Source organism: Procambarus clarkii, chromosome 67 (genome assembly GCF_040958095.1).
Source record: "Procambarus clarkii isolate CNS0578487 chromosome 67, FALCON_Pclarkii_2.0, whole genome shotgun sequence".
Lineage (NCBI taxonomy): Eukaryota > Metazoa > Arthropoda > Malacostraca > Decapoda > Cambaridae > Procambarus > Procambarus clarkii.
The window spans coordinates 9,616,615-9,642,297 of NC_091216.1; the positions used below are offsets into that span (position 1 = coordinate 9,616,615).

The 25,683-nt window shown below is 39.3% G+C and overlaps 1 protein-coding gene across 1 annotated transcript; it reads left to right on the top strand.

The window, feature by feature from the left end:
* Nucleotides 1–20,238, top strand: LOC123767844 (digestive cysteine proteinase 1). Its single transcript, XM_045757890.2, has 5 exons — nucleotides 1–295; nucleotides 1,572–1,751; nucleotides 16,639–16,830; nucleotides 17,008–17,173; nucleotides 19,956–20,238. The coding sequence occupies exons 1-5, from the start codon at nucleotides 95–97 to the stop codon at nucleotides 20,162–20,164; spliced, it is 948 nt and encodes a 315-aa protein (XP_045613846.2). The 5' UTR covers nucleotides 1–94; the 3' UTR covers nucleotides 20,165–20,238.
* Nucleotides 20,239–25,683: the final 5,445 nt, after the last annotated feature.

Consider the following 25,683-nt stretch of genomic DNA (forward strand, 5'->3'; position numbering starts at 1 on the left):
TATTATGAAAGAGTATTAACGTTGTCGTTTCTTCATTTTCTGATATGTGGTTTGGTCATTAGGTCTGCAAGATGTTACTGTGTTAATTAGGAATATGTGCAGTGTGTCAAGTACTAAGAATGTAGTTTTATTACAAAAGTTTTTTCATTTTCAGACTAAATATGACCGCAAGTATAAAAACTCAAAAGAAGAAAATCACCGCAAGCGTGTGTTCCAGACAAATCTTCAGCACATCGTTAATCTTTCGAAGGGGAACTCTACCCACAACGTGGCGATGAACGAGTTTGGTGACATGGTTGGTCTCTGTGCCATGTGGTTATTATTGTGTTGGAATTTTGACTCGGGATGAACCACTGGAACCGGAAAGTTATCCTGTGCTAGTCTCTAATACATATTATTGTATTTCCGGAAACATATGTTTAAATTTCACAACAAGCATTGACACAACCTATGATGTAGAGGTCAGAATACTCGTCTCGCTGTCAAGAAGACACGGGTTCGTATTTTGAGCTTGGTGGGACGATGGCTCTCCGAACATTAATTTAGCCCAATTTTCTGCACTGAGCCTTTACTAGGTTCATCTCACTACACTGATCCTTCATTTCCACACAATATTCAGTTCGCCCCTGTACAGTGACATAATATTCAGTTCGCCCCTGTACAGTGACATAATATTCAGTTCGCCCCTGTACAGTGACATAATATTCAGTTCGCCCCTGTACAGTGACATAATATTCAGTTCGCCCCTGTACAGTGACATAATATTCAGTTCGCCCCTGTACAGTGACATAATATTCAGTTCGCTCCTGTACAACGACACAATATTAAGTTTTCTCTTCTATAACGACACAATATTCAGTTCATCCCTGTACAACGACACAACATTCAGTTCGCCCCTGTATAACGACACAATATTCCGTTCGCTGTTATGAACTAGTAAATGCCTGACAATTATTTTCCTGGATAGTAGGTGTTATTTGCTGATTGCTAATGCATCCAAAGTACAGAAAATGGCGCTAATTGTCTTCAAAATATGGTGTAAACTTTGACTGAGAGAGTTTAGGGAAGACGTGTTGAAGGTATGTAAAGGCTGCTGACTTATGAAGCAATGTGTCACAGCTCTAGATAAGGAGTCGGTAGCCATCAAACACCTCAGAGACCTCTTCCCTGAGCATCCCATAGCTCTAAGCTATGGGATGCTCTGTATGCTCTAATACTATGAGAGGAATAATAACCATTTGCTATAATTCTGAGGCATAAGCAGCCAGAAAATAATACTTACTACCCAGTAACAAAAAATAGTGTTACATTGTATAACAGTGCATAAAGTTCATCCCCTTCCACGTAGCATTAATTAGGAACCTAGAACATTGGCAATTCTTATTCTGAGGCTATTTGATATTGACTAACTAAACCAGTTTCAGTACTTCTCCTGAGTTCTAAATCGAACGTAAGAAACATAACTAATAAGATTATCATACCTCTGGCCTCATACTTGTAAAATATTTATAGAAGTGCATTAAACATGTCATTAAACACCTCATGACGATAACAAAATTGTTATATGACAGACGAATGCCGAATTCAAAAAAAAGATGAACGGATACGTACCTTCGTCGTCCCGAGAGGCCAACACAGTATTCAGCCCCCAGACAAGGGTCCTGCCAGCTGCTGTGGACTGGCGTACCCGCGGCTACGTCACTCCTGTCAAGGACCAGTTAGAATGTCGTTCTTGTTGGACTTTTTCTACGGTAAGTATTTTGTCCGCATACAAATGCGTATGTGGGTTGGTAAATGGCCAGAGTGTTGCAAGTGATACTGTTGTAGCAAGCGGTCTGCCTGACAAGTTAGTGGTCCACTTCTTTGGAAAGTTTATTCTTCAATAAATATTTATTCTCACCTATAACCGGACTGCCTCTTCTTCGGGGATTTTTTATAACATTTTACATTATACGTCTACCTTCAGAAAGATCTGCTTTACTGAAAAAACGGACAGGATCAGTGACGAGGATTCGAACCTATGCTCTGGGTATTCCCGGACACACAGCTATTTTAGCTGGAGTCCCAGATATTTTGTGGATTTTCCCATTGATATATCACGTTACTGTGATTTCTCTGTGAACTGTTTTATTATGTTGACCAAATTAAAATGTCTATTCCCAAAACATTCTGCAGCTTCAGTCACACACAGATTGACTTTAAGTTTATGATTTATTTTTTGTTAGTTTCAGCATATACTACAAATGCAACAAGACATGCTTAAAGGTCAGGGAAAAGTAAATACAAAAACAGCCAAAGTGAAAGATGAAATTTAAATACTTTTGGATTTTAATCACAGCGTGACAGATTTAATCAGTCAATTGAACTTTCTGTGCAAAAGCACACAGAAAACAAGTTTTATTTCATCACACACAGGATATACGCTCTAGTCCATTACACACAGGATATACACTTCTCAGGACCTCATGCTCCATAGCATCACTGGAATCCATTGCCTGGCCAAATGAATACTTGTCTAGGGTTAAGTAAAAGGCTAGCAAAAATTCTCCAGTTTACTGAGGCATATAACATTGGTCACCGTAAAACAATAAGAAACTACAGTTCTCTCCAATTCATACTGTCACATTATCCAGCTTCTTAAAGCTCTTCGAAATCATCAACAGGTCTTAAACTGCACACCCTCGTGACTAGCTGACACCAGGCTCTATCCTGGTGCAGTGGTACACTAGCACCTAGTACGATGTAAACATAATTATAGGATGGTGGTGGTACACCACCATCCTATAATTATGGAATCCCATCCTCATTAATTAATGGGGCTGAGGAATAAATATAAAATCAAAGCACAATAGCATCACTTAAGATCCTCAGGTTCCCACCTCAATATGTATACATAAAATCACCTACCACCTGGCATAAATTATGTACATCGGTAGAACTGATCCAAGATAGATACGACAGCATAATATTATAAATACTAGTAGTAAATAAACACACAAAATGTCACTTAAAGCAAGGGCTGGACGTTACACGTCCGCCCGTCTGAGAAATCAAAGATCTTGTGACGCCACAGGCATCACTAGCGGCGAGCCCTCGACACATTATTTCCAGTTCGGCAAGTCAACCGACGCTAATCCTTCGAATATTACACACTTATATCAAACCATTTTCCAATCAATAACTCCTAAATCATACAGCACTGAATAGGTTTTTAATTATACAACCTTGCATGAGAACACGATCAATGAATCAATACATAAGAGAATATATCATGATGTATTAAATTAATCAACAGGGAATTAAAATATGCAGGACATGGTAACAGTGGCGGAGATGGTAAGCCAAAGGGAGAAGCAGGAAGGGGGCGTTAAGGAAGGATTTCAAGATATTACCCGTCAACCGTTATACATAAGTATTCATGAATGAAGTGAGCATCTTATACCAACATAATTAGCAAAACCTTGCCTCATTGGTATAAATCTCACAGTACCAGAATATCAGTTAACAACATGACAAGAGCTAGTGTATTGAACAGTAATTAAATTGATATATCACAGTATACATGCTAGTCATACATCAGATATCGATATGTGTACATTCTACATTGTAATACACATATCATGTCAATTACAACAATACATAGAATTTCCTATCATAGACATAATGGTATTTTGCAACACACAGGCAATTAGGCTTTTGCTATTTCTTATACTTCTAATATCTCCACAAATACATGGCAGAAAATTTTGGTAATGATACATAATATGTATAGGTATATTATACATGCAATGGCAATACGTAATATATACTAGAGTATTGTCAAAAGGATATTTTATAGATAAAATAATATTTTTGATACTAGGCTAAACGGCCTGAACATCACTATACAGTATGAACTCGCCATACACCAGCTACAGTATGGTCATACTGGTGAATATACTCACCTAGTTGTGCTTGCGGGGATTGAGCGTTAGCTCTTTGGTCCCGCCTCTCAACTGTCAATCAACAGGTGTACAGGTTCCTGAGCCTATTGGGCTCTATCATATCTACACTTGAAACTGTGTATGGAGTCAGCCTCCACCACATCACTTCCTAATGCTTTCCATTTGTCAACCACTCTGACACTAAAAAAGTTCTTTCTAATATCTCTGTGGCTCATTTGGGCACTCAGTTTCCACCTGTGTCCCCTAGTGCGTGTGCCCCCTTGTGTTAAACAGCCTGTCTTTATCAACCCTGTTGATTCCCTTGAGAATCTTGAATGTGGTGATCATGTCCCCCCTAACTCTTCTGTCTTCCAACGAAGTGAGGTTTAATTCCCGTAGTCTCTCCTCGTAGCTCATACCTCTCAGCTCGGGTACTAGTCTCGGTGTGTGTGTGTGTGTGTGTGTGTGTGTGTGTGTGTGCGTGCGTGCGTGCGTGCGTGCGTGCGTGCGTGTGTGCGTGTGTGCGTGCGTGTGTGCGTGTGTGTGTGTGTGTGTGTGTGTGTGTGTGTGTGTGTGTGTGTGTGTGTGTGTGTGTGTGTGTGTGTGTGTGTGTGTGTGTGCGTGCGTGCGTGTGTGCTCAATCTGCTCAATCCATCACATTAGTTCTGCTCCATCCATCACATTAGCTCGGCTCTATCCATCACATTACCTCTGCTCCATCCCATCACATAAACTGTGCTCCATCGATCACCTAAACTGTGCTCCATCCATCACATAAACTGTGCTCCATCTATCACATAAACTGTGCTCCATCCATCACATAAATTGTGCTCCATCCATCACATAAACTGTGCTCCATCTATCACCTAAACTGTACTCCATCTATCACATAAACTGTGCTCCATCCATCACATAAATTGTGCTCCATCTATCACATAAACTGTGCTCCATCCATCACATAAACTGTGCTCCATCCATCACATAAACTGTGCTCCATCCATCACATAAACTGTGCTCCATCCATCACATAAACTGTGCTCCATCTATCACATAAACTGTGCTCCATCCATCACATAAACTGTGCTCCCTCCATCACATAAACTGTGCTCCATCTATCACATAAACTTTGCTCCATCTATCACATAAACTTTGCTCCATCCATCACATAAATTGTGCTCCATCCATCACATAAACTGTGCTCCATCTATCACATAAACTGTGCTCCATCTATCACATAAACTGTGCTCCATCTATCACATAAACTTTGCTCCATCTATTACATAAACTGTGCTCCATCGATCACATAAACTGTGCTCCCTCCATCACATAAACTGTGCTCCCTCCATCACATAAACTGTGCTCCATCCATCACACAGTGGAAACACACCTCTCCTCCAGACACCGGAAACACAATATACCATCACACACTACCAGCATGATCTTAACACATCTAGGTGAAAACAACTAGGTGAGTACATCTATGTTATGCTTTAATTCACACTTCACAAAGTGTCATCATAAGTGTTGACTGTAAGTCAGTCTAGAAACTGGAGCATCAGTGTGCTGCTTCTCCTACTTTAACTGCCAGGATGTTGATTGGTCGCTCCATGAACATGAATGTATTTATATACCTGAACATTATATTCTGGGTTAGCACATCTTGGCATTAATTTATTGCAACATTTTCCTCAATAATGTGAGGTCCTAAATGTGGGACATTTGGGGCTCGACTCTATCTATTTAATTATTAAAGTAATGAAATCAATCACGAAGGACCACCCGCTTTTATAGTAAAGAGGGAAACTAATAAAATGTGATCATTAGAAATTCCTGTAAGAACCAGTGACTATGGAGAAATATTATGAAATATAATCACTTGATTAATTAATGGGCTGTATAAATAATTTACTTGAATCAAAGCTTCAAACACCTACATTGGGGGGTTATTGCTAGAACTTCATATATGTCTAGGAACTAGTGTGGTTCGTGCACCAGTTCATTGTGTAATAACCTAATCTTATGACCAATTAAAGAATCAATAGAAAATTTATCACCAATAAGAATATAGATCATCAACATCAGAAATTAATCATTATAATAAACACGTATTATCTCCAGTGTACAGCATTCTATAAATGATAACTAAAATACTGATAATTTGAATAATTAAAGAAATACGAAAAGTCTTAGCTTGAAGACGTTTTCAACGACATCAGTTATGAATCATCCTCGGGATCTCCGGAATTCCTCGTAGAACGCTGGGAGATGAATAACACTTGTAAAGTAACAGCTCGTGGATGCCTCACACGCGAGCTGTAATTTAAGGGATATTACGTAGCAATGTACTAGGCTACTAAATATCTATATTCAAGAAAATGGAAATAAATAAATCTAGAATACTAACATGGGTTTTGTTTAAGTTGCTCGACGTAACGACAAGCTACCCTGCCATATACAATCTCTAATGATTCATCAAAAGGGAGTTATATATATACTTAGCTAATAGGGTACTGAATAAGTTGAAGCTTGCCGAAATCGCGTCCCAGACTCTAGCGTCACAATGGCGAACACGTGGCAGCTAGCTTGGCTTGGATGTCGACGCGTTTATTTGGCCGGTCACGACGAATCACGTAGAACAAATTAACTAGTTCTGGGATGAGTATCGGGTTAAATCTTGCTGACAACTTCACCGCAACGTGTCCTAGACTCTGACACCAAAACGAGTTGCTCAATTCCGCAACAAGTCTTCACGCCGCACACTGGCGACTTCTCCTCGAGCTGTCGTCTACCACAATGGCGTCTCCCTCTCCCCGGCGTCTCGCATTCGCCACAGAAATTATTTATCACGAATAATATTACTTCGCGCAGTTGTGGCTAAAATGCTTTGATAAAGACTGGGTTGTAATTCTAGGGAGCTAAATATTATTACTTTCTCGTCTTACGGTGGTAAATGAGAAATGGAGATGATTTTAGTTTTCTCCATGGCATTCACGCGTGACAGTAAATTTATTACCTGATAACAATTATAACTAAAAACTCTCGATTTGGCATTATTTGGGAGTTATGTTATCTGTAAATAATTATCACACGGAATACTGATGATTTTAGAGAATCACACTCAATTCTCTAACACACTGGATATAAATGTGTTTAACTTGGTAGAATCTGACGCAATACTGGTGCTTGGTTACGTAAGAATTCCAGCATTATTGTACAGATACAATTATTAGTTCATGTGAACACTACTGTTAGTTAATTTTAGTTACTACAGTAATTAGTATATTTTAACACTAGTTTATAAGAATAATACAATAATATTGTATTAGTGTTGGAAATTTCCAACATAACTCCGGGGGGAGATTTATCGGGTCGCAGTGTATTGTTGAGTACTGACATACCCATCCCGAAGTTAGCATTAATATTAGTATGTTAGTATGTTAGTACACACATAACGGATGTCCCGGATTTGTCAAGGACATACAAGAAACTTAAGTCTTTCAGATTTCATGTTAAATGGAACATGTTATTATGTATTATCTAAAGTTAATAACTAAGAAAGCCTACAATAAACTCTGTGACTGGTGTCGCTATGACATGTAATGTTTATATTACTAAGTCTTAAAGTCTGTAAACTCTCAGATACTCTAGACGAAATAATGTTATTAATAGCCTATACCTGGTTGATGGGGTTCTGGGAGTTCTTCTACTCCCCAAGCCCGGCCCGAGGCCAAGCTCGACTTGTGAGAGTTTGGTCCACCAGGCTGTTGCTTGGAGCGGCCCGCAGGCCCACATACCCACCACAGCCCGGTTGGTCCGGCACTCCTTGGAGGAATAAATCGGATTTCCTCTTGAAGATGTCCACGGTTGTTCCGGCAATATTTCTTATGCTTGCTGGGAGGACGTTGAACAACCGCGGACCTCTGATGTTTATACAGTGTTCTCTGATTGTGCCTGTGGCACCTCTGCTCTTCACTGGTTCTATTCTACATTTTCTTCCATGTCGTTCACTCCTGTACGTTGTTATTTTACTGTGTAGATTTGGTACTTGGCCCTCCAGTATCTTCCAGGTGTATATTATTTGATATCTCTCTCGTCTTCTTTCTAGTGAGTACATTTGGAGGGCTTTGAGACGATCCCAATAATTTAGGACATTTAGGACCTATACAACAATTAAGAATTTAAATCACACAATTCAAATAACTGAGAATCTACTGTGATGAGAATGTCCTGGGTCATAGTGACTTGTAATGATTTGTTACTTGACATCACACCACAGTATCATCATGATTACTTAAATTGAATGGGAAGGTATTTGCTCTTGGTCAGAGCTGTAATAGGCTTGTAGTTTCCGCTTGCATTGTTGAGCAGCAGCTCTAGCGGGGCGGTTGCTCGGTGGATCAGAATTGCTGTCCTCGGAAACTGTTGGTGAAGCTGTTTCTGGTAAACACTCTCGTTCTGCTAATTCGAGAGGTACCAACTTCTCTAAGGTTTTCAGGGTAGTGTTGCCTCGGCACAAAACATTCACTACTCTCAGGATACCTTGGTGATCTGGATGGATAGCAACAATTTTGCCTATGGGCCACTCGGACCTTGGTCCATCACTGTCAACCAATACTAGGTCTCCTGGTTTAAGTTGTACTTTATTATAAGGACTCGAAGCTCCGTAGTGGTACTCTCGTAGAGCTGTGAGGTACTCTCGAGTCCACACCTCATTCCCACTTTCAATTACTCTTGAGAGATGTTGGTAACTTTCTACTAAGTCACTCCTGGTTACATGTGAAGGGTCGACGGGGTCCTCTTCTGTTAAAGGTATGAGAGGACTCAGCAGGCCTCCATGTATCAAGTGTGAGGGACTCAGAGGTTCTCTCTGTGAGAAATCGTCCGACAGGTATGTTAATGGGCGGTTATTGACTCGCGCCTCGATTTCCACAACAAGTGTTTGGAGCTCGGAGTAACTAATTTTCTGTCGATGTAAGGTCTTTCTTAAACATTTTTTGACAGTTCCTATCATTCGTTCGTAGAACCCACCTTGCCAAGGGGCTCTTGGAGCTATAAATTTCCAGTGGCATTGTCGTCTCTGCAGGACTGATTGCACTTCTGGATGATTCCATACTTCTCGTAGACAGGCTTCTCCTGCCACAAAATTTGAACCATTGTCCGATATCATCAGTTTGGGACAGGATCTGCGAGCTGCAAATCTACGAATAGCTTGGATGAAGGCTTCAGCACTCATATCTGAAGTCACTTCTAGATGTACGCCTCTGGTGGTAGCACACGTAAAGAGGCAAATGTAAGCTTTCGCTGGTATCTTATCTGGGTTGCCAATGAGAAGCAAGGCTCCTGTGTAATCGACACCAGTGGTTTCAAAAGGACGAAGATGAACCATTCTTTCTTCAGGGAGTGGTGGAGGTCCTGGGAAAGGACACACTCTAGCATCGTATCTTTTGCAGATTACACAGAATTTAATAATTGATTTGACTGTTTGACGACCTTGAGGAAGCCAGTATTTCTGTCTAAGGTCGGTGAGAGTGTCTAACACTCCACCATGTAAGGTACCATATTGATGGTGATATAAAACTAGAAGTTTGGTAATGATGTGGTGACGTGGTAGAAGGATTGGATTCTTTGTATCCAGATCAATTTTTGCATGAAGCAAACGTCCTCCACACCTTAATATATTATGGGTGTTGGCATCATACCAGATACCTAGAGACTTAGTTAATTTATCTGGAAGATTTTCATATTCGCTTCCATATGTCTCTTGTTGTGCACGTTTGATCCAGTAGAGGATAGGATTGGGAAACTTATGTCTGATTCCTATCTTAGCAAGAAAGTCAAACACATGTGCTGTCACTCTTAATAACTTACTTAAGTTAGAATAATATAGCTTAAATTCGTTGAGGTTCTGGTTCTTTCATGGGAGTGGTGATATTGGTCACTATGACTTGTGGCTTTTGTTTGGGCCACTGACCACCAACAAGCCATGAAGGTCCATTGAACCACAGCGAAGACTTGATAAGTTGTTTCAGTGTTAATCCTCGAGATAAATAATCCGCAGGATTGTCCTTAGTAGGAACATGTCTGAATTTATATCCAGCAGATAATTCATGAATTTCCCTAACACGATTACTGACGTAGGGAGTTTTATTATTGTTGTTTCTTACCCATTGTAAGACTGCCTCATTGTCTGACCACACGACAATCTCACCAAAGTGGATATCATTGGTCAGGCAATGAGCCAATCTTACTCCCACCAGCAATGCAGTCAACTCCATTTGAGGTAAAGATCTCTTCTTAATGGGAGCAACCCTTGCTTTAGATGCGAGCAAAATTGATTGTGCACTATTAACTAAGTAGGCTACAGCGCCATACGCTTTGCCAGAGGCATCGCAGAAAACGTGCAAATTTGTGTGTGGGCAAGTTTGGTCCTGAAGCATTACGAGGAAATTTCAAAACACCTAACTGATTAAAATCCGTTGAGAGTATCTGCCATTTAGCTTGTAACTCACTTGGTAACGGATCATCCCATCCCATATGTTCTTGCCAGCATTCCTGCATTAGGAGTTTGCCCCTTATTAATATAGGACTAAGTAAGCCTAAAGGGTCAAATGGTTGACTGACATACGAGAGCAATGTTCTCATGGTAAGGGATGAATTATCGGTTTGTACTGATTTGACATTCATCTCGTCAGTACTTGTGTTCCATTCCACACCTAGAACCTTTAATTGATTAGGTACCTGATAACCTGGAAACTCTTTCTCGATTATCTGGTTTAATGATTTATGATTTGAGGCCCATGATTGTAATGGCATATTGGCTCCTAATAACTCACGGTTAGCCTCATGGTAGATTTCTACCAATTTGGATTGATCATTTGTAGTTCCCTGGAAATTGTCGACATACAAGTTGTCACTAATTTCTGCCTTATAAGGGCTATTAGACTTCCTCAAATGTGTATCTAATGTTGCTTGCAACAGAAATGGGGAAGACGTCGCTCCGAATAATACTGAGGCAAAACGATATGTGATGATATCACTGTTAGGATCCAGTGGGTCCTTAATCCATAGAAACTTGGTGTAATTACGATCCTCTTCCTGTAAATCTACTCTAAGGAAAGCTTTACTGATATCAGCAGTATAAGCAAAAACACCAGTACGGAATCGTAATAGCACATCATGTAGCCTTTGTGTTAGGTTAGGTCCCGTTTGGAGACATTCATTCAAAGACACACTGCTTGGCTTCACTTTAGCACTACAGTTGAAGACAATACGTATTGGTGTTGTCAATGAATCTTTCACCACAGCCTGATGGGGTAAATAGTGACCTATTTTCCGGTCATCATCATCAACAACCTCGATAAATTTACTGTTGAGTTGTTGTTGGATTAGTTGATGATACATGTTCAGTTTGTCTGGCTGCTTCTGCAGTCGTGTCAATTGAGACTGCAATTGTGAGGCTGCCATAAAATAATTAACTGGAAGTTGCCGATGATTCAACTTCCATGGTAGTCTCACCCAATATTGTTTATCTTTATAGACAACTGTATCTAGATATTGTTGGTAAGTCCACATATCATCAGGGCTTGGTTGTTCAGGGATAATACCTAAAGTGTCTAAATCCCACAGACGATGTACAGGGGGATCAGACTCAATATCTTCAGATATTTCTCTGAAATGTAGGGGTGACTGTTCCAAGCCTAGTCACGCCACTATTATATTGTTAGATTGTTGGTTGGTTGACGCTGGATTTTGTTGGAAAAGCATCGGTCCAGTAAGCAACTTGCCTCCAGCAGATGACAACAAATTCATTCCGTGTTGTCTGGTGCATCCCGTTATAAATTTATAATAATGGTCAGCGCCTATAAGTATTCCAACATCAGTGAGGCAGTCAGAATTTATTTTGTAATCTGCTAGCCTCATGCGGTTTCGTTTAAGATATTTCGCAGTGCGAGCTAATCCTGTGACCTTCAGGTCTGTAGGAAGTTTATCTACTACTACCGCTTGTATTGGACTAGTGGAAGATCCAAGTCTCACTAATACCTTAACTACTTGGTATTCACGAGGTCCACTATTAGTCAAGAAACCTGAAATATTTAATCTCACACTTTTGGCAGGTTTTAATTTTAACTGCTCGACTAATTGTTGTGTAATGAAGGTTTTCTGTGACCCTTGATCAAAAAGACCTCTAGTGTTAACTCTAGATTTCCTGTTTATTAGTCTAAGTTGAGCTGTAGGCAGAGTGGTATTATTGCCTGACTCAGTAGCAAGTACATTTATTTCTTGATGTACTTTGCAATATTGTACTGTGGTAGAATTCGTGGAATTCTCCCCAGTTGTCATGGATTGGGTAGAAGTTTTTCTACATAAGGCGTAGTGATGTACACCTTGGATGCATCTACTGCATGAACGTAGTTGCACTACACATTTTTTGGGATCATGAGAGCCCATGCGCCTAGTGCACCTGTGTATTTCTTGTAACCGTTTAATCCTGGTATTAAAGTAAGGATAAACAGTGCATTGGTAGGTGGCATGTTCTTGACTACAGAACAGACACCTTATCTCTCTGGTTGACTTTGTTCCTTTAGTTGACAAGTCATTTGTTACACCAGAAGGAGATACTGCATAAGTACCTACATTACCACTCCCGCTTCCAGTGGATGGAGCAGTCCTAGGTTTAAATTTATTAGACTTGTTTAAAGTCATTTTTGGTTTGACTGAAGTGTCAATATGAGCTGAGTTACGATGGGAGTTAGCGGAGAAGTTTGAAACTCTTTTCCCATCTTGGTTGGCTCTTTGTCTTTCGACTAAGGTATGTAGACCTTCTGTAATTTCTTTCAAGGTCAAAAAGGTCTTGTTGTACATAGTACATAATTTATCTAAGGTTTCTCTTGGCAATTTTCGCTTAACAACTACTTTGGTCATCCATTCAGCTTACTGAATTTGGACTTTAAGGCTTAAGGCCTTGAGTAAAGATTCTAACTCTAGCCTGAAAGTTTGGAGAGAATCTGTAGAATTATTAGCAGATGGTAAATCTAGCAATTTTTGAACTAAGACAGTAATAGTTCTCTCCTTGTTATCATAGTTGGTTTTGAGCAATTGAACAGCTAAGGTGTAACCATCACTGGTCAGTGTTATATTAGAGATTACTTTCAAGGCTTCATTTTGTAACAAGCCTTGTAAATAAGTGAATTTGGTGGTTTGAGGAATGTTAACTTTAGAGTCTACTGCATCTACGAATTTACTCCAGAAATCATCCCAACTTTCGTTCTCGTTACCAGAGAATGTGGGTATATTGATTTGAGGTAATTTGACCTCAGGATCTGCATGTGCAGCAGAAGCTACTGTCAATTTGTTTTTAGCAATTTGCTTCTTAAAGGGTAGAAGTTTAACCCGTATATCTTCTTCATACTGAGCTAAGTCATCTATAACATCCTCATGTTCACTACTATCTACAGAAGTTGAGTGAAGTTCTGTCAAATACAGACACATGTGTTGCTTAATATGGGCAAATTTACTTTCAGCAACTTGTAGTAAATCTTCTAATTCAAAGTAGTCAACAGGTGACTGTTGTGACAGATTTTGACATTCATTAATCTGTCGGGTCAAATGACCTTTCAGACCGATAAGGGTCCTTTTCATTTTTGTAGCCGTTTCCATTTTTGTGGGTAAAGGCTGGTTTGTCAGTAAGTATTTGTTACTGAGATAACTGGGATATTGACTCATTCAGTGGAGATCAATATCAATAATAATAGCCTGATGTACTTGAACAGACAATAATTTTACCTACCTAACAAGAAATAGCTAACTATTTTGAGCACTGCTCGAACTTCACCATTAACTTTCGTCCGGTTAGCTCTTCTATATCACCATTAGATGTAATGGTGACCATTCAGCAATACTCAAAATAGGTACACACAAAATAATGAGTACAAAATGAAATAATATGGAGATACTCTAATCAGAGTTATCTCAAAGTTTAATCCCACCCTTAATAGGGTCAGCACAAATGGTATAATACATACACTACTAACTAGCTCAAGTCTAGTTGTGATAATTCCTACCTAAGAAACTACAAATTTATTTAGTCTGGGTTTGTGCCAAATTCAGCACAATCACAGCCTAAATTCTACCTAATAAGATTGGTAAAGATTATTGTGGTACAGTAATGTGAATATAGTTGTGCTGTATTTTTGTTTTGTTTTGGATTTTTAAGTGTGCACTTGCACACACAAGTGAAAACAATTATGTACAGTTAAGTTTGGCTTGCTAGCCACAGCCGTTTGTGATAGTTGATTGTGTTGATCAATTTGTCAACCACATGTGACCTAGACTCACCTGACAGGTGTACACCATCTCTTGCCAGGTTTTGTCTATATGGTCTGGCTGTAAATTGGATATAAGTGGCATCCAATCTCACTCGTTTTTTCAGCCTGAAATTTATGTATTTAGCAGCTCTCTGGTAGTATTCTGGTGGTACTCCCCAACGATTATTTTGACTTGGTTGGCGAGGTTCCACTAACATGAATACTACCGAATTACTGATGAGCTTGAAAGAAGAAATTATGGCTTTAAGGTGATTGATCACCTCAGCTGGATGACGAGTAGGATGGATGTCATTACCACCTAAGTATATAATGGTTAGATGGTGAGGCCACGCTAACGCAGGTGTTAGTGTGGGGTTGTTATAAAAGTTATGAGCTGTTGCTCCTGGTGACCTAAAGATTCTTACTTCAGTATGAGGTATAGGTCTAAGTGTTGTGGGTAATTGACTGTGTCCCACGAGTGCTACCTTATACATGAGGTTTAAGTAGCAATGACTTGGTGTGACTTAGGCTAACCTATGTTACGCTGTTGGTAGACACAATTAATTAAAATGGTTAGTCTAGACTACTTCACGCATTGATAAGTTATTACTAATTAGTATGTATATTTATATTTTATGTTTATCCGGTTCAAAGGACCATAATGTGGGACATTTGGGGCTCGACTCTATCAATTTAATTATTAAAGTAATGAAATCAATTACGAAGGACCACCCGCTTTTATAGTAAAGAGGGAAACTAATAAAATGTGATCATTAGAAATTCCTGTAAGAACCAGTGACTATGGATAAATATTATGAAATATAATCACTTGATTAATTAATGGGCTGTATAAATAATTTACTTGAATCAAAGCCTCAAACACCTACATTGGGGGGTTATTGCTAGAACTTCATATATGTCTAGGAACTAGTGTGGTTCGTGCAACAGTTCATTGTGTAATAACCTAATCTTATGACCAATTAAAGAATCAATAGAAAATTTATCACCAATAAGAATATAGATCATCAACATCAGAAATTAATCATTATAATAAACACGTATTATCTCCAGTGTACAGCATTCTATAAATGATAACTAAAATACTGATAATTTGAATAATTAAAGAAATACGAAAAGTCTTAGCTTGAAGACGTTTTCAACGACATCAGTTATGAATCATCCTTGGGATCTCCGGAATTCCTCGTAGAACGCTGGGAGATGAATAACACTTGTAAAGTAACAGCTCGTGGATGCCTCACACGCGAGCTGTAATTTAAGGGATATTACGTAGCAATGTACTAGGCTACTAAATATCTATATTCAAGAAAATGGAAATAAATAAATCTAGAATACTAACATGGGTTTTGTTTAAGTTGCTCGACGTAACGACAAGCTACCCTGCCATATACAATCTCTAATGATTCATCAAAAGGGAGTTATATATATACTTAGCTAATAGGGTACTGAATAAGTTGAAGCTTGCCGAAATCGCGTCCCAGACTCTAGCGTCACAATGGCGAACACGTGGCAGCTAGCTTGGCTTGGATGTCGACGCGTTTATTTGGCCGGTCACGACGGATCACGTAGAACAAATTAACTAGTTCTGGGATGAGTATCAGGTTAAATCATGCTGACAACTTCACCGCAACGTGTCCTAGACTCTGACACCAAAACGAGTTGCTCAATTCCGCAACAAGTCTTCACGCTGCACACTGGCAGCTTCTCCTCGAGCTGTCGTCTACCACAATGGTGTCTCCCTCTCCCCGGCGTCTCGCATTCGCCACAGAAATTATTTATCACGAATAATATCACTTCGTGCAGTTGTGGCTAAAATGCTTTGATAAAGACTGGGTTGTAATTCTAGGGAGCTAAATATCATTACTTTCTCGTCTTATGGTGGTAAACGAGAAATGGAGATGATTTTAGTTTTCTCCATGGCATTCACGCGTGACGGTAAATTTATTACCTGATAACAATTATAACTAAAAACTCTCGATTTGGCATTATTTGGGAGTTATGTTATCTGTAAATAATTATCACACGGAATACTGATGATTTTAGAGAATCACACTCAATTCTCTAACACACTGGATATAAATGTGTTTAACTTGGTAGAATCTGACGCAATACTGGTGCTTGGTTACGTAAGAATTTCAGCATTATTGTACAGATACAATTATTAGTTCATGTGAACACTACTGTTAGTTAATTTTAGTTACTACAGTAATTAGTATATTTTACCACTAGTTTATAAGAATAATACAATAATATTGTATTAGTGTTGGAAATTTCCAACACTAAATATAGAGACCATTATCGTCAGTAGTGTTTAAGGTTACTCATGCTTACTTATCATTCTGACACAGCTCCCAGAAATATATACGTGATTCTCTGCCTGGCATTTTACCCAGACCGGCTCCTTGGAGGGTCAACTGTTTCGTAAAACCGGCCAACTGGTGAGTCTCTCCGAGCAGCAGCTACTCGATTGCGCCGGTGGTATGTACTATAACCATGGATGTTACGGTGGATCAATGAATAATGCCTTCAACTACCTCATGGAAACTGGGTCTGACAGTGAGGCTTCCTACCCTTACGTGGGAGTGGTAAGTGGTGTTCATCAACACAACATGTGCTTGGCTGCAAACTGATAATTATATTGTTTACAATTAAGAAAAATCTGTTGTAGAGATAATTTTTATTCTAAGTTTTATGATATTAACATAATATATTTTCTGCAAGACAGAGATAATTATACATTTGTTCTTATTTAATACTTGCAGCAAGGGACTTGCAACTTCTCACCCAACAACATTGCCGCCACAGTAACTGGCTACGCCACCATAACTTCACAAAGTGAGAGTGCTCTGATGAGAGCCGTAGCGACCGTAGGTCCCATCTCTGTGGCCATCGATGCGGACCACCCTTCATTCCAGTTCTACAGCGGTGGTGAGCTTACACTCGTGTGTGTGTATATGCAACGGGAGGGTCCATCAAAACAAGTGAAAATATTAGAGGTAGTAGAGGAACAGGTAAGGGATTTGTCTCAGGGGCTTGATAAAACGAAGGCAAACAAAAGAGGAAGGACTTGAGAACGAAGGACAAACAAAGTGTACTTACATGGATACTAAAAGAAGCAGTTGAGACCCTGGGAGGTGTACAGGTAAAAGTACCATTACATACAAACCAAACAGTTTTATTTTATTTTTAATTTTTTTCTAACGCAGAAGTGGCTACACACTTACAATGCTAACCAGGATATATAAATTTTCTTCTGTCCTCCGTGGTCATGGTTAGAGATCCGTTTAACATACAGTTCAATGATTTATTAAACAATCAACCACAATAGATGAGTATTCTGCTTTTAAAATGCTAATCTAACCTACACACATAAAAACACATATTTACGTCTGTCCTACATAAAAGTACGATGTGTGTTTTTACCTAGAATGCTGTTGGGGGTTATCTTAAGGGTCTCACGACTTCCAACTTTTTTGTGCAATCAGTGTGGTCTAGCGGTATAGTACTGGATATAGTTATATATATTATATATATATTATATATATATTATATATATATTATATATATATATTATATATATATTATATATATATTATATATATATTATATATATATATATTATATATATATTATATATATATATTATATATATATTATATATATATTATATATATATATATATATATATATATATATATATATATATATATTATATATATATTATATATATATATATATATATATATATATATATATATATATATATATATTATATATATATATATATATATATATATATAATATATATATATATATATATATATATATATATTATATATATATATATATTATATATATATATATATATATATATATATTATATATATATTATATATATATATATATATATATATATATATATATATATATATATATATATATATATATATATATATATATATATATATGCAAACAAGCCTGAATGGTCCCCAGGACTATATACAACTGAAAACTCACACCCCAGAAGTGACTCGAACCCATACTGCCGGGAGCAAGGCAACTGGTATGTACAGGGATGCATTAATCCGCTTGACCATCACGACCGGACATAAGGAAGTGATAGCCGAAGCTATTTGAACCACTTCCCCGCCGGCACTCGGATGGTAATCTTGGGCATAGCATTTTATCAAATCACCTCATTCTTTGGGGCACACGTGAGGAACACAAATGCAAACAAGCGTGAATGGTCCCCAGGACTATATACAACTGAAAACTCACACCCCAAAAGTGACTCGAACCCATACTGCCAGGAGCAACGCAACTGGTATGTACAGGGACGCCTTAATCCGCTTGACCATCACGACCGGACGTAAGGAAGTGATAGCCGAAGCTATTTGAACCACTTCCCCGCTGGCACTCGGATGGTAATCTTGGGCATAGCATTTTATCAAATCACCTCATTCTTTGGGGCACACGTGAGGAACACAAATGCAAACAAGCCTGAATGGTCCCCAGGACTATATACAACTGAAAACTCACACCCCAGAAGTGACTCGAACCCATACTGCCAGGAGCAAGGCAACTGGTATGTACAGAGACGCCTTAATCCGCTTGACCATCACGACCGGACATAAGGAAGTGATAGCTGAAGCTATTTGAACCACTTCCCCGCCGGCACTCGGATGGTAATCTTGGGCATAGCATTTTATCAAATCACCACATTCTTTGGGGCACACGTGAGGAACACAAATGCACTTAATTCCTAACATTTCTGCTTTATGCATTTAACTTTTTGACAAAAACTGCCAACTAGTCATAACACCCAGATCTGTTTGATATTAAGAATTCCCAATTATGTAACTCGCTTTATACTAGCTCTCTCGTATCTTTTAAATAACCAAACCCTAGCGAATAGTTGGATAATCCCCCTCCTTCATTACCTTTTGCATTTTGTTGTCTAGATATAGAGTGATGCAATTATCCCCGCTATCAGTAGTTTAAATATACTAAAAATACAGGAAGTAAATTTTTTAAACATGAGCCTTAGTTAAATGATTATATGAATGGTTTAATCTTTTTTTTTAAGACTTAAACGAATGGCTTTTACAATTATTGATTTAAGATTTTTTTCTACAATAGATGTTTAGCAAATTAGATTATATTTCAATGCAAGTGATCTGCCTCTCCTTCTTAAAAATCGGAACCACATTTGCAAATGTACTCTGCTCGACTCCTATGATTTATTAAATATGCTGGACAAAGTCTCATTCAGCTCATCCATATCATTCTTTAATCACCCTTCATATATTCGTTTTGCACATGTACTTGTTGGGCTTTAATTGTTTGGTTCATATAATGACATCCTTTCCTGTAAACAGTAAAATAGTTAAACTTGTCCTCTTCACCATCTACATATATACCTCTCAGCTGCAGATATATTATCAAGTTCTTTAGTAAATACAGACAAGTAATTTATTTAAAATATAACCCATTTCTTTCTAATTATTTAATTATATGATTTGTCTCAGTTTTCAATAGTTGAGTCTTCTCCCTAATCTTTGTTTATTATATCTAAAAAAATAACTATTTATTAGATTTCTAATGTATATGTTATATTTTAAAACCATTATTCGAGAATTTGCATAAAAAAAATTTGAGAGTAAATCTGCATAAAAGTGGATATTTATATATTCATGTGATTGTGTTGCAGGTGTGTACTATGAGCCGACGTGCTCGTCAACTAGCCTTACCCACGCCGTACTGGTAGTGGGCTATGGCACTGACAGCTCAGGAATACCCTACTGGATTGTTAAGAACTCTTTTGGTGCCACCTGGGGCATGGGTGGGTACATTTTTATGGTTCGTAACTGGAATAACAATTGTGGTATTGCCACTGATGCTTCCTTCCCGACGGTGTAGTTATTGTAGAACTACCAGTTCAGAGAGAAAAGTATAAGCTGAAATTTCTGTGGCATCAGGGACGCAAATTTAAAATTAACCTGCTTCTGGACATTGATTTTGTTATGAAATAAAGAGTTTGCAATGATTGTTTGTTTTCATTTATTTACCTTAAGCAGTTTTAACATTAGAAGTTTAAAAGTTTTCAGTTCAAGATGTACTGCATTAGACAAAAGATGAACGGCCTTCAGGCATCATGATGCAATTTCATCTAGCCATGTGTGAGATTTTTATCTATTTTAATTATCTTACTGTATGTAGATAATAATACAATTGTCCTCAGTCAGAAAGGACTGCACAAACCAGCATGTTAAGTGCCAGGACAGATTTAGTACATTAATACTGAAATAGATGAACGAGAGCAACCACCAGGGTTACAAACATTTGAAATCTTTATCCACTCAGGTGAGCACAGGTGCATAGTCCTCAAGGTATGTGAGGGGTTTCCCCGGATGTTTTGACGCGTGTTGGAGTGTGGCGGACCCCTCCATCCGGCTGTGCAAGGACCCTGTGATGGAGGGATATGTTGGGGGTTGGAGGGAGTCTATGTGGTTGGTATGCGGTCATGTAGTGGAGAGTAAAGGAAGAGGAGGAGGAGAAGAGGAGAGCAATATGAGTAGATGAATATATATAGGTAAGCACCGTAGAGTAAATCCTGTGTGTAGATATATATGTAGGTTATAGCAAGGATATGATGGGAGGGATATGTTGAGGGGGGGAGGGTCCCCCCTACACGGCACGGTTATGTTGTGTATGGAGGGGGAGCCCTGCCTGAGAAGGGAGCAGGGAGGGGGGAGCCCTGCTTGAGAAGGGAGCAGGGTCTTAAGATATGAGGGAGAAGGAGTGGAAAGAGAGGGAGCAGGTGGGTTTGTGTATGTAAATATTTTGGCGCGTCCGGCCGCGCGGGGCATGAGAGAGGGTCATGTTGGGGTAGAAGTCTATGTGGTTGGTATGCTGCCATGTAGGGAGAAGGAAGAGGAAGAAGAGGAGAAGAGAAGAAGATGAATATGTATGAGTATGTGCCGTAGAGTTAATCCTGTGTGTGTGTGTGTGTGTGTAGATAGATGGGAGTATATTGAGTGAAGGAGAGCAGAGTCTTAAGATGGGTATGTAGGTTATGTTGTGGAGGGAGGGGTTCCCCTCGCTGAGAAGGTAGGAGACCAGAGGGAGGGGAAAGGTATATAGATGGGGGAGTATGTAGGTTATGTTGAGGGGGAGAGTCCCCCCCCCCCCCTACATGCCATGGATATGTTGAGGAGGGAGGGGAAGGGAGGGGCTCCCCACTAGGTGAGAGGGTAGACCAGAGTCTTAAGATGAGGTATGGGAGGGGAGAAGGGGGAAGGGAGGGAACAGGTGGGTATATGTGACAGTAAATGTATCCTATTTCCGCCCCAGTGCAGATGACGTCCATCATCCTTAATCGTTTTTTTCAAAGTCTTCAGGGGGAGTCTGGGGATGTTCTCACCATCAGGGTTCCCCCGCGACCCTCTTAAGATGGGAGTGGGGAAGGAGGGGAGGGGAAATGGAGGTAACAGGTGTTGGAGCGTTTGTGTGAAAGTAGAGTCATTATTTTTTTTTTTAAAGAATGACAGTTTTATGTACCATCCCTGCTTCCAGAGCGCTAAAGATATGCGGGCCATACCTACCACATAGCTCTGAGGAGTGACACCACATGACTACATGGGGTTACCTCTTCAAAGGTTGCGGCCTAATTGTTGCGAATGTCATCATCAGACTCTTTCATAGTCAGTCATGCCCACCCCTCCCCCCTCCATCCACATAGCAGGACATACCACATACCAACACCACCAACACACTGCTGGGAGTGACAGCAATACGACGTACCATACTCTCTCCTGACACAGCTCACACCGGCACATAGCATTGAGTGTGTCATTGTTCTTTCTCAAAGGTGTGCCATGACCTCAACATACAAATTCCAAATGCTGGCCTGGGCGGGAGAGAGAGAGCCTTTGTGGGCGGGTCCATTCTTTGGAGACTGACACACAACTGGCTAAATGAGCCAGCACCGAGCGCATCTATCCCACGCTCCAACAGCCAATGTCGTGATATAGTCATGCCACTAGTCACCACTACATGTCAGAGACGAAACCTAGGATGATGAGTTCAATCCCCCTGTCCACAAATTATGGGATTTGGACACCTTAGGCATAGTTCCTGATCAACCTAGTCCGGATGACAAATGGACCTATCAACAATATTTTGATACTGATATTTTTCAAGTTAATCAATATTGAGTGAGACTCCCGTTGAAGCTGAATCACCCACAACTTTCAGTAAATTATTTCATGGTCTCAACCCATTTAAATTCTCAGTTAGCTTGGCTATGAAAGCAACCAGATAAATTACAACTGTATCATGCTTTGATACATCAACACTTGCTAATAAATTTACAGAAGTTGTTGAAGAAGACAACCATATATCAGGTCATTACTTGCCACATCATGCTGTCCTGAGAGATTCAGTTACGACACCAGTCTGGATTGTATTTAACTGTAGTGCCAAATTAAAGGCAGACAGCGTGTCAATAAATGATTGTCTACAAACTGGACCTAGCCTAACCCTAAGACTACAAGATATCTTATTATGATTTCGCTCTGGTATTTTTGCCTATACGGCCGACATTAGTACGGCCTTTTTAAGAGTAGGCTTGCAAGAGACGGATCGTTATTTTACTAAATTTCTCTGGGTGAAAGATCCACAGGATCCTAATAGCAACGTCATTATATATAGGTTTGCGTCAGTGCTGTTCCTAGTGACATCGTCAGCATTCTTACTCCAGGCTACTCTGGATACACATCTCAAGGAGTCTAATAGCCCCTACAAGACTGAGATTAGCAACAACATATATGTTGACAATTTTCAAGGAACCACTAATGATAAAAATTAACTAGTGGAAATTTACCATGAGGCTAATCATGAACTGTTAGGAGTCAATATGCCCTTACAGTCGTGGGCCTCAAATAACAAACAACTAAACCAGATAATCGAGGAAGAATTCCCTGATTATATGGTACCTCACAAACTGAAAGTCTTAGGTATGGAGTAGAATATTTCCACAGACAAATTAAATGTCAAGTCGGTGGAAATCAACCATTCACCCCTAACTATGAGAAAACTACTCTCCCATGTCAGCAAGTCATTTGACCCTTTAGGCCTACTCAGTCCTATTCTAATTAAGGGCAAACTCCTTATGCAGGAATAAGGAAGCAGCTGAGAGACAGCTGTCTGTACTGTCGTCCAGGTGACTTTGTGATGCACCTGAAGGTGATGTTATACACAGTACCACATGTAGATGTATATAGATATAATTTGTGTGTAGACTGACTTGTGTTGTAACCGATCAGTGTAGAGATTTACCATGTAAGTGATTCAGTCTGTCGATTCCATATAATCATTCAAAGCCTAATTAATACCATGTTGCCCAAGTTAATTATATCATTGCAGAGGTAGGCAGGCCAGTGCTGTAGGGTTGTCAGTGGACACCCTGAGGTCTATATAATTATGTATAATTTACCTTGTGATATAATTTTCATTGATTAAGTGAATGCCATTTCCATGTGTTTTCATTTGCATGTATATATACGGTGGTGAGTCAGTAAATGTGATTGCTGTCAGATTGTCTAATGATGTCATTATCACATGGGGTATGCTGACGGCATCATTATGTTGTAGGTTTGGGCAGTGTTGTTTCAGGTGTACGGTATATTACTGCCCTAGGAGCTGTGTTGTTGATGTAAGGAGGTCCCTTTGATTATTCAGGGGAATTCACAGTACTTAATGAGAGCAAGCAATTGATTAGTTATTAGCCTAATTATGAGAATTAGAGCCAGCTGTCAGCGTAGCGATGGTGTTTTATGTAAACGTAAATTGTTTGGCTGAAGTAGTAGTGACTGCACACAGTAGTCCCTTGCAACTGTTGCAAGATTAGAGGGGGCAGTAATGTGGGTATACTTTTGTTGTTGCCTAACCGTGCGTCATTACTGTGTGGGTACAGTAATTAACGTGTTGCAGAAGCTGCAGCCGTATGTGGGCTGTGCATTTATTTGTTATGCCACTGTAAGTGTGACCTATGTAACCTGGGGTTACTTTGTGTTCTTTAAGTTGTGTTGATGACTTAAGGATTCAGTGAGTTAATTAATGGGAATTAACTTTATAAGAGGTTGCACATTAATTGATGAGTGTGAGAGCTGTTAAGGGGAACAGTACTGAGCGTGTTGAGATATTTTTCCGGTGCAATTAATTGTCCATGTGACAACTAATTGACCACTCTAGCTAATTATGTAATTAGCATTCTCATCATGAATTCACATAGTGGAAGAGGAACTGTCAGAGTCTGTCAGTATTTGTGTTAACGTAATTTGCTCGATACTAATTACCTTTCTGGGGGTATAGCAATTAGTGACTCATGTTATTTAGTGGAGTAATTAACGTCAGGGGTCTTGATGACGTAGATGACTCGGTAAAGTGAGGTCATGGAGCTAGCATAACTTGTTATATTAATCATATCCTGTCCGATGACAGTGGATTAAGATGCGCTCATGTTAATTAGTAGAGTAATTAACTCCTCGTCCGTGAATTCACAGTGTTTGATGAGACCTGCTTAGGCAGTGCGGAGTGAGACGTATTTATGTATGATTAATTATCGGTCCTGGTGACAGTTAAATAATTGCTTGGGGTTAATTAGGGTAATTAACACTCATTAAAGTAAATTTTAACATAGACTGTTGAAAAGCTACCAAGTTAGTGGTAGGCTTAATTAATGTAACTCGACTGGGATTTAATTAGTTGTCTGTTTGACATTAATTAGGAATTACTCACTGAATACTTGCTAGGAGTCAAGTGTGATGTAATATAAGAGACTTTGAGATATTGTTAACAAGATGACTTGTGTTAAGGGAGACAAGTGTTAATGATTAACGTAGAGTACCATCATGTTGTTGTCTAAGGGAGACAAGTGTTAATGATTAACGTAGAGTACCATCATGTTGTTGTCTAAGGGAGACAAGTGTTTGCGATTAACGTAGAAGTACTTTGTTGCTGAGTGCTGTGATCAGTCAATTAACGTAATTAATCACATACTCAATTTTGTAATTGATTAAGGCAATTTCTTTTGTTTAGCATCTGGTGACGAGAGTAAAGTAACTTGGGGATTACTGGAGCTGTGTCTCAGAATCCCACCTTGGCTGGCTTTGTTTACTGGTTACAGTGCAACTTCTTGCAGGGAGTTGCAAAGCGTGTTCACATTAGGTTGTGATAGGGGGAGTTACTGTTGTACTACCCGCCTAGTTCCGTGGGTATCTCGGCTGTAGGGTTGGAGAACCCGTAAGATTGTGATTATAATATCTGGTCACCGTGAAACGTGACAATATTGATTGCAAGCTTGTGTCATCAGTGGGCATCATTGTTCAGTTGGTTCATTTGTCAGCCCGAAGTGTCAGCAAGATGGAGACTACTGT

Bases quoted from the DNA above. Each gene is read 5' to 3' on its own strand.
- LOC123767844 (XM_045757890.2), top strand. From the start codon at position 95: ATGTGCAGTGTGTCAAGTACTAAGAATGTAGTTTTATTACAAAAGTTT. The intron at 296-1,571 runs GTTGGTCTCTGT...GTTATATGACAG, and splicing joins TGAACGAGTTTGGTGACATG to ACGAATGCCGAATTCAAAAA. The intron at 17,174-19,955 runs GTGAGCTTACAC...ATTGTGTTGCAG, and splicing joins ATTCCAGTTCTACAGCGGTG to GTGTGTACTATGAGCCGACG.